Source organism: Cavia porcellus, unplaced genomic scaffold, assembly GCF_034190915.1.
Source record: "Cavia porcellus strain 051 isolate PalLab524CR breed Dunkin Hartley unplaced genomic scaffold, mCavPor4.1 scaffold_14, whole genome shotgun sequence".
Lineage (NCBI taxonomy): Eukaryota > Metazoa > Chordata > Mammalia > Rodentia > Caviidae > Cavia > Cavia porcellus.
Window position 1 is genome coordinate 11537873 of NW_026947497.1, and position 10583 is coordinate 11548455.

Genomic DNA, 10583 nt, shown 5'->3' on the forward strand with positions numbered 1-10583 from the left:
TGATAGTGGCCTGCTTCCTCATAGCACCTTGTCTCTAACATTTTCCAGTCTAACAGTTGGGCATTCACCGATGATAAAGCTGTCCTGGCTAAAACACCTGGTACCAGCTTCTACATGGGCATCAACTGTCATCCCATCAACCCTCCTAAACCCCAATACAGCACCCCCTTTCAGCAGGAAATAGTAAGACAGAGACTTTGCCCTTTTCCTAACAATACAAAGACAGGAATGAAAAGTTCTTGCCTTACTAGAAATTATGGCGGTGGTCTAATCTGGCAGAAGGCCAAAGTGGGAACACCTACCACTTCCTGCTTCTTCCTCAGTCTTATTGGAACTCCCCTTCCTGTTTGCGCACAGAGAAAATTCCATTCAGCTCTTCATGCCTCATCAATGCCTGCCCTAAGTGCCAGCCTGGTCAGAGATTTTATGTATATCCCATGACCCATGTTCTGCCAGAAAAAGCCAGGCCACCAGTGATCATGGACTTCTCTCCACGTCCTTGGAAAAAGCCTATTTTTACTTTATATTCTCTCTTTTATCACGCTGAAAACTCTTTCAAACACAATAGAAAAAATATCTACACAAAAACTTGCACAAAAATGGTCATAGCAGCATTATTTATAATAACCCCAAAATGGGCTAATCTAAACATATGTCAACAAAGTGGGTAGGTTAAACCACTTTAGGGGTTTAAGTAGGGGATGAAGATTTAGCTCAGTGGCACAAGCACCTGCCTGGCAAGCAGAGGTCATGAGTTCACTTTCCAGTAACAAATAAATAAACAAACAAACAAACAAGATACAGTAAATCTGCATAAAGAAATATTATTCAGCAATAAAAAAGAATGAAGTATCCATATGTGCTTCAACATAAACCAGGAAAATATGTTTACTAAAACCTTCTCACAAAGACTACATATAATCCCATTTATGTGAAATATCCAGAATAGCTGAATCCATAGAGAACTTCAGTAGATTCATCCTTGCTCAGGGTAGAGGCTAAGGACTGAGTACTGAACAGTGATGGCTAATGGGTACAGGATTTCTTCTGCAGTGACAGAAGCATGCTACATTTTGGTTGCATCTATGATGTGCAAAACTGAGCACACACTAAAAATCACTGAATGGGTAAAGTAAAAGGGAGTGGACTGCATCTCAATAAAATGATTCTTAAGCTGGTATTTCCTGCAGCTCTATCCTGGTCTCCTCATTCTCCACTCTCTCCACGAGCAACATCATCTGTACAAATCAGAGACTGAGGGGCTTTAGCGCACATTACTCCAGCTACACATGGCTCCTAGAAGGAAAAGACAGTGTCGCCCCTCGAGTCTCTTCCGTGCTGTGCCCAGAAAGTCCATGGTCTGTCCAACCCAGCCTGCTGCACGTGCCAGCCATGCCATGGGAAGACAATTAGCTAAGCAGCGACCAGAGTGGACTCTAAGGCCTGATGGACACTTAGCATCAACCAGTCAGCTCCAGTCTCCCAGGTGTCTTCCTAGACATTTCCATGGTCTATGGCAATATTTGTTTTGATTAACGAAAAACAAATACCTGACAAGACTTGGGTAAACAAAGAAAAGATGCTACTAGCAAGGGAGTTACTTTGGCAACAGCTCAGATGCAGGAATCAGAATGTTATTTAAGGAACAGTGAGAGGCTAAGCTCTCCTGCATCACAGCAAATTTTAAAGACTGCTTTGAACTACTACCAGGCACATAATGCCACTGGACAGAGGTATACTGGAGTTGTATAATAATGGTAATATGAGAACGTTCTGATTCAGAACCAGAGGAAAACCCAAAAGACATACAACATCCAATCAGATGTCTTCTAAATATCGCTCAGATGGTAAAGGCTTTGTCTCCAAAGAAGACTATAAATTAAAAAATTAATTAAATAACTAGCATCAGTGATACTAATAATCAGAACATGAATAATCAGAATAACTGATTAATGTGAAACATGATTTTAAAAATAGAGATGTGCACAGGATTAGACATTCCTCTATTCACCTATTCAAAGAGGAAAATTAAAGAATGACATGCCTTTTTTTTTTTTGGTCTTTTTCGGTACCAGGAATCGAACTCACAACCGCACACTTGCAAGGCAGGTGCTTATGCCGCTGAGCTAAATCCCCAGCCCCGCCATATTTTTTTTTTTTTTTTTTTGAAAGAGTCTTACTATCATTAGCCCAAACTGCCCTCAAACACTCCATCCTCCTGCCTCAGCCTCCTGAGTGGACCACCACGCCCAGGTGACAGGTCTTGGATAGTGAGGCGAACATCCTCAAGGCTCTCCTCTCTGAGACAGACAGTGGCAGACTGGGTGCTCCCGCTGGTGCTACATAGGAAGGCAGCTCAGCACGCCCTTGAGGATGGCCACTAGAGCCACCCTGATCACCCACAGCTGAGGTACAGGCCCAGCCTAAATGTCAGAGCCGCAGGGTTAGCTGATGTGACGGCTCCAATTCACCTAGAGTAGGAACATTTCCTTTATTCGATGGGAAAGTACTTTTAAATTCCTGGGACATAATAAACTGCACATGGCCATAATCAAGTAATTCAAACCAAAAATATCAATACTTCTGAATTAGAATCATGAATAGGTTTTATAATTTGGCAATCATATTGTGTATTATTTTTAACTATAAAAGTGAATTTTTGCATTTTGAAAGAGATTTGTGATATGTATGTAGTGATTACATATATTGTTTTGTTTGTTTATTTTTGTCTTTTTCTTTTTTATCGGTACCGGGGATCGAACTCACGGCTGCCTGCTTGCAAGGCAGGCGCTTATGCCACTGAACTAAATCCCCAGCCTCTATTTGTCTTTTTGAGACAGGGTCTCACTATGCAGTTCAGGCTGGCCTTGAGCTCACTTTGTAGCCCAAACTGGTTTCAAACTTGCAAGGATCCTCTTGCCTCAGCCTCATGAGTACTAGAATTACAGGCGTGTACCATCATGCCCAGCTCAGAACTTCAATTTATCAGAGCTACCAGATTGGTTCAGGTACCTAGGGAATTTTTGTAGGAGCAACTAAAATGCTAAAAAAAAGAGAATCAAATGTATTAAATTTAGAAATCTAACTTACAATGTTTAAGGTAAATTATACCTATTAATAGACAGATTATTTAAAAGCAGTGAGCACCAAATATAGTGGTGTAATCTTGTAATCCCAGCTCTTGGAAAGCTGAGGCAGAACGATCACTGCAAGTTTGAGGCTAGTCTGGGATACACAATGAGTTCAAGGTCAGCTGGAACCTCACAGCAAGACCCTTTCCCAAAAAAACCAAAAAATTAAAATGAAAATTAATTAAATAAATAAATTTAACAGGCTTACAGAAATTGAACATGAAGGCTAGCCAGGCGTGGTGGCTCACGCCTGTAATCCCAGCCCTGAGGTGGGAGGATCCTTGAGAGTTTAAGACCAGCCGGGGCTACAAAGTGAGCTCAAGTCCAGTCTGAACTGCATAGCGAGATCCTGTCTCAAAAAAGACAAAAAAAAAAAAAAAAAAAAAAAAAAAGAACTTGAAGGCTTAAGATAAAACTAGTTTGTCAGGTTTTTACTGTTTTAATAAACACGTAATAGTCACAAAAGCCTCCTGTCCTGAAAAGCTCCCCTCCGTGGTAACCACAGCTGCAGTTGGACAGAGAAGCAGACTCGGGGAACTCTCGTGGCTCGAGGAGGAATATGGATGCCACTGGTGTGTGCCCTGTGACGTCATAGAAGCCCCTCTGTGATAGCCCTTTTTCTAAATTAGTAAAATTAAGAGAGAAATGGTGTGATTCCACTGCTTGGAAGGCTGAAGCAGGAGGTCATCTATCACCATGAGCCAGCCTGGGCTACTCAGCAAGACCTCATCTCAAAAACAGAGAGACATAGTTAAGACACGGGCTCTCGAGACAAAAGAGCTCAGTTTGTCTCTGACCCTGCACGTCCTAGCTCTGAGATCCTGAGTGAGCTGCTTTTCCTCTCTGTGCATCTGTTTCCTTCTTGGGAAAACAAAATCCATTTCTCACTCGCAGAAGAGCCACAGACACTACACAGGAACTACACTCAAGGCCTGCCTGCCATGGAGCCTGCACCTGGCTATGTAAGTTTTCTAGTCAAAAGAAATAGGAGCTGGGGATTTAGCTCAGCGGCATAAGCACCTGCCTTGCAAGCAGGCGGTCATGAGTTCTATCTCTGGTACCGATAAAAAGTTAAAAAAAAAAAAAAGAAATAAAATGTCCTGGCAAGCATGGTTGTGAGTTCGATTCCTGGTACAAAAAAAAAAGGAAAAGAAATAAAATGTGGGGCTTTTATAATGCACAAGGTAACCACTGGGACAGAAACTCATGGAAATCTGTGCGTGCCGCCAAGCACAGAGACACAGCAGACACCAGATCAGCTACATACACCAGCGTGAGGGACAATGGCCCTCAGGTTGCAGCCCACTGTGCTGTACCTTGCTTCCTGCAGGACCAAGCTTCAGGGTTCCATCTTGCCACACTTTGGCCTTCTTCATCTTTTGATGAGTATACAGGACCTGATTTCCCAAAGCACAAAAGTAAATAATAGTTTAGTTGATAATATTCAAGGTTATATACTTTGTATAACTTTCCTACATATAAGAAATATTTAAAACATCTCTCATGAAAAGTAAAGCACAGGTATTATGACAACAATAACATGAATGAATGAATGAAAATGGAAGGAAGGAAGGAAAGAACAGACAAATGGACAGAGGATACTGATGTGTAGCTGAGTGATTGTGTGCTGGGCACATGTGAAACTCTGAGTTCAATGCTTAGCAACAGGAAAGAATGTTCAACTTGGGTGGGTAGTGCACACCTGTGATTTCAGGACTCAGGGAGGCTGAGGCAGGAGGATCACAAGTTCAAGCCCAGTCTAGGCAACTTAGTGAGACTGCATCTTCAAAAACAATGGCTGGGAATATGGCTCAGCATCCCTAGATTCAGTCCCTAACTCCATAAAAACAAATGAAGAAGGCCTCTTAGCTGGGTAATAAAAGACATGGATAAGCCAGAAAAGGCAGGTAAAGTCTAAAGAAGAGGCCAGGTGCAGTTAGTAGCAGCGCACTTACCTAGTATGCACTCTGCCCTTCTTTAAAAAAAAATACTAAAGAAGAAATTGAAAATAGAACTGAGTACCAAAAATAATTTTAAGCTTCCAAGTCATAAACTGGAAGGGAGCCAGACATGGTGACACATCAATAAGCCCAGCACTCAGGAGGCTGAGGCAGGACGTCCACATAGATTCAAGGCCAGCCTGCATTACATTTCTCTTATTTTTTCAAATTACTTTTTTATTTTAATACAGGGTCTCACTAATCTGGGCACAAATTTGTGACTGTTCTGCTTCAACCTCCCAGAGCTCTGAGATTAATAAGTATGTACCGCTGCTCTGAGATTATAAGTATTACAAGTATGCACCACCACACTCAGGCTGTTTTAATTTTAAACATAACATCAGTTAAGCTCCACAGACAAAACTACTTTGGGGTCCTAAGTATTGAAGAATATGAAAGGGTATTAAGACCAAAGAAATGTGAGAACCACTCTCAGAATAGAAGCAAACTGATCTTTGAAACAAAAAGGTGTTTCCTGGTCCCCAGTTACAAATGATTTATTGTACAATAAATATGAATCATAGGTAAAAGATAGACTTGCCAGATAAATATAGTGAACTATTTGGGACATATTTCTTCAGGAAAATTATTAATTATGGAATTCAAACTGAATCTAGCACCTGCTATGTTGGGGAAAACATCAGAAAGTAAGAAAAAGGGAGGAGCAGCCAGATGGAGTAGGCATGGCTGAGGCGAAGAGCACAGCAGTCAGGAGACCTGGAACAAAACACAAAATATAGAGGGGCCAGGGCTCAGCTCGGGGCAAAAGCACTGGGTTCAATCTCTAGTACACCAAAAACAAAAATGGGGGAGAAGAGTGAAAATTAGTAAGACTTACAATAAATTCTTGGCTTTCCATTGTTTCTTCCGAAGTTATAAACCAGTCAGATCCACAAAATCATCAAGTATTTATACTACCTAAAATGAAAGATGACATAGAATGCTCAGCCCTAATAAAAAGAATTACGTCAGTTAGAAATTGTCCCTTTCTTTTTCCTTTTTGAGATAAGAGTTTGACTGTGCAGTTCAGGGTGGCCTTGAATTCACTTTGTAGCCCAGCCTGGCCTCAAACTCACAGCAGTCCTCCTGCCTCAGCCTCCCGAGTGCTGAGATTACAAGCTTGCACAAACTAATTAATGGTCTGCACATGTTCTTGCAGTCACTGTGGTATGTTCCTAGCTGTGCGGATTTGTTTCCAAGTTTGACTCCTTACAACCCAAATAGTTTTTTTAAGTTTTCAGGATTCTACAGTGGCCACAAGATGGCCCCCTTGTGTTTCCAATGTCCATTCACTTGAGGCACTGCTTTCAGGACCCACATCCACACCCACACAGGACCAAAATCTGTAGGCACTGAAGTTCCTCATATAAAAGTGTGTTTTGCATATAATGTACACTCACCCTCCTGTATACTTTAAATCAAGTCTAGACCACTAAAACATCTATTACAAAGAAGCAATATGCAAATAGTTACTCACAGGATTTTCCACACGGTTAGAAGACAGAATAGAAAGTGGCCTTTATTTTAAGGATGTGGAAAGAAACTCCATGATCGCCGGCGTCTGGCTTTCTCTGCCAGACACGTGGTGTGGGGGGCACACATATAGCTTTGGTCTGGGGTGGTGCCTACAGGGGCATGGCTGACACCCAAGCAGCCCATTGGAATTCATTTCGTGCCACAGGTAAATTGCCTAGGGGTGGGGAAAATGACCTCAAGGTAAATGTCCCTTGGTCCCGTCTCTCACTGCTGTAGTGTCCTATGTATGGCAAAGTCCTTTCAGTTACTATCCTGGCTTGCTCAGGGAATGGTGACAAGAAAAATTCTAAATATTCTGGGCTCTATAGACGCAGAACACAAAGACAGAGGTAGACTATGCATCTTTTTCTTTTGTATTGGAGATTGAACCTAAGACCTTTACACTGAATTTCATCTTCAAGCCTTCTTTATTTCTTATTTTGAGTGCTAGCGATGTGGCTCAGTGGTACAACTCTTGGCTTGCATGCACAAGGTCCTGGGTTTGATCGTGGCTTGCAGGCACAAGGTACCACAAAAATAATAATAATAATAATAATAATAATAATAATAAACATCCCATTACTTATTTTGACACAATAACTCACTAAATCATTAAATTGCCTGGGCTGAGTTCAAATTTGAGATCCTCCTGCCTCAGCCTCCCAGAATACTGGAATTTATAAACATATGCCTCTATACCCAGCTATATTTATAGTCTTTTTTTTTCCCCCTGAAGCGGTCCAAAAGATATGACACCTGAATCAACAATGTTACGTAGAAACCGGAAAGAAATGAACATTTTTAGGTTCTACTCTTCAGCAATCATAAAGCTTAGAACTGGGGCTCAGTAGTCTGTGCTTTAACAAGCCCTCTGAGTGATGACGACACAGAGGCAAGTTTGAGAACACAGCCCTAACCACTTAGAGGGATTCAATAAAACTATCACTTCCTCATTATAAGACACATCACCTACATACTATTTAGAAATTAGAGGTGTTTGTTCAGTTCTTACTAAATGTGACATTGTGCTAGGCTGAGATATTAAGTGAATGAAATGCTATCCCTGATCTCTAGGAGTTTTCAGCAGAGCAGAGCAATGAACATTAACTACACTAAGAAGCTGGGAATAAGCACCAGCTGGAGACCCAACCTTGTCTAGCTAGGACATGGAACCTAACTTCCTCAGGGGAAGAACACAGAAGCTGTAAGGAAAGCTGATCTTCCCAAACAGGAAGCAGAGGCCACTTAGGAATCATAAATAGTCCAGGCACAAGGAAAGTGTTAACAGTGTGAGGCTAAATTCAGCAGTATTTGGATTTGCTCTGCTCAGGCGTCTGGACTTTCCATGAAGATAATAAAAAGCTGTGGAAAGATTTTAAGAATACAACAGCCAGGTGTGGTGGTGCCTGCCTGTAGTCCTAGCACTCAGGAGGCTGAGGCAGGAGGACCACTTTGAGTTTGAGGCCAGCCAGGATTACATAGTGAGACATGACCTGACCTAGATTTTACAAACATCACACTGGCTGCTCAATGTAGACAACATGGGATAAGAGCTAGGCAAATGAGGTATGTGGGGCCAGGAATGTAGCTCAGCATCACAGCACCTACTTGGCAAGCATGAGGTCCTATGTTCAAGTTCTGGTACAAAAAAAAAAAAGAGCCAAATGAGATATGTATGCTTACTCCAGGACATAGGACACAGGTCACAAGACAAGATCCAGGCACACAGAGAAACATAACTCTGTCTACACCTCTCTCCTTCAGCCAATGGGAACTGCAAGATGCCTAAGAATCCTAAGAAGAGAATGAGAGTTCAAAGAAATGTACCCTTGGCGTTTCTGGAGCAATTTGCTTCCTGCCCTAGAATGGGCCGGGTATTTTGTGAATACAAACGTGTATAATGTGGACATAATGTTTGGCATGTGACAGTTATTAATATTAGGTTCTTTACCATCAGATACTTTATTCAGTACAACTATATGCCAGAACTATTAAAATGCTTACAATATTACAATATAGATATTACTTTTATATCCACATAAGACACTCAGATACATAATTGTAGAGCTTTGAATACTTTAGGTAAAAACTCTACCACTGGGCTAAATTCTCAGCCCCTCTGTCTTTCCCTGTCTTACCATTAAACAAGAAAAATGGTTTTAGAGAACAGCACTGTAAGAGGCACAGGATATAAAATTTTCTGGAAGTGTTCACCTGTCCACAGCCCTCTGACAACCAAAGTGTTTACCTATCTCTGGTAGGTGAATGATTAATATACAAAGAAGTTTTAAAGTGTTGTAGAGAGCTGGGCATGTAATCCCAGCACTGGGTGGCTGAGACAAAAAGGTCACAAGTTGGGAGTCCAGCCTGGGCAATTTAGTAATTAGAGAAACTCTGTCTTAATCCTGTAACCAAATAAAATAAAATAGGCCGAGGATGTAGGTCAGTGTGAAGGCCCTAGTTCAATCCCAGTAGTATAAAAAAATAAAATTACAGTAAGGTGGTGTAGACCAGATGTTCTGCAGTAATTGCGTAGGTACAGATTACATGCACGTACACCTATGCATATAGATTACTGTGCTGCTATAAATGATATAGGAGAAAAAAAATGTAATTCCCAAACTGCTGGATCTCAGATACAGCAAGTTTACATTCCCCAAAACTGAAGAATAAATTCTAAGTAACAATAGAGGTTAGGAGCAGGAGGTAATAGGGCTGCGAACATAGCTCAGCGGCACTGCACCCTCCTAGCAATCTAATTCCTGGTACCAAAAGAAAAAAAGAGAGAAAGAGTAGGAAATATTTATTGAGATAGATCACGCTAGCTCCTTATAGGAAAGGACCCAAAAAATGGGTTGCCGCGGATCCTACTTTACAGAGTAACTTTTATAGAGCAAAATCGCGAGGTACAATACGGGGAAAAAATCACGATCAACCGGTAAGATTACAAGTTTAGCCGCTTAAGTACGGTTGACCCAATGGGGGGCAAGAGTATATGGAAAGAACAAGAAACTTTTAGGAAAAAAAAGTTTTTAGGAAGAGAGGAACCAGGAAGTTCCGGCCACCCACCAGGACGCCTGATGTTAATGTGTTGCTTATCCCTTGAGGAGGCCTGCAGGCCTGGTCATTTCCCCTTTATCTTGAGGCCCGGTCTCCAACAGATGCGCCTGCAGCCACAATTGGAATGTGCTCTCATCTTTTGCATGGACTCCCCCGAAGGCCTAGCCCTGTCTGACTGCCCACAGTATTTCCTAAATTAGCTGTCTATAATGTAAATATATTACGCCCGTGACTTTAGTAAAATGACAATTATAACTACATATTTTGGGTCCTTTTTTTTTTTTTTTTTTTTTAAACCGTGAATCGAACTCGCAACTTCGCACTTGCCAGGCAGGCGCTCATGCTGCTGGGCCAAATCTCCGGCCCGGTTTTTTGTTTTTCAACAAGCAGGATTTTCGAACCAAACCCTCAGTCCCTAAGTGACTCATATATAAATGCTTCGGAATCAGTATGGCAACATTCTGTCCAGAAATCAACCTAGATAACCAAAAGAAACTACAAAGCGAATTGCCAGGCAGAGGCCGTCACCACCGCCTCATTCTCGGGTCCAAGTAACTCACTCCGCAGCCGGCTTCTTGGAGAGCAGACTCCTATGTCACTCTGCTACAAGTCGCTCAAGTCCCCCTGCCTCTCCACCCTTCCTCCGCTAAAAACGGAGAAAAACCTCATTTCACCTCATATCACTGCACCACATCCACTTTCGAACTTCTCCCGCCAACGAGCGTGACGTCATCAACCCGAGACCGCACCAGAGGAAGACCCACTATTTAACCAGCCTCACTCCATCTCGGCCGAAACCGCCCTTTCCACCCACCAATCAAATTCTTCGTTGGTGGCGAGCCTCCTCAACCAGCAGTTCTCCCATGCCCCACCCCCG

General features: G+C 42.1%; 1 protein-coding gene across 4 annotated transcripts in view; it reads right to left on the bottom strand.

Annotated features, from left to right (window-relative positions):
- Positions 1 to 10487, bottom strand: part of Zgrf1 (zinc finger GRF-type containing 1) — a 72608-nt gene extending 62121 nt beyond the window's left edge. Inside the window, exons 1-3 of one of the 4 annotated variants that reach the window (XM_063260640.1) lie at positions 10381 to 10487; positions 5970 to 6049; positions 4448 to 4528 (exon numbers count right to left, since the gene is read on the bottom strand). In XM_063260640.1, coding sequence (XP_063116710.1) covers positions 4448 to 4528; positions 5970 to 5990 — 102 coding nt within the window. In that variant the 5' untranslated portion in view covers positions 5991 to 6049; positions 10381 to 10487. Of the gene's footprint in view, positions 1 to 4447; positions 4529 to 5969; positions 6050 to 9715; positions 10244 to 10266 lie in introns of those variants that run through there. The other 3 variants (XM_063260638.1, XM_023564346.2, XM_063260639.1) reach the window with 3 other exon arrangements.
- Positions 10488 to 10583: the final 96 nt, after the last annotated feature.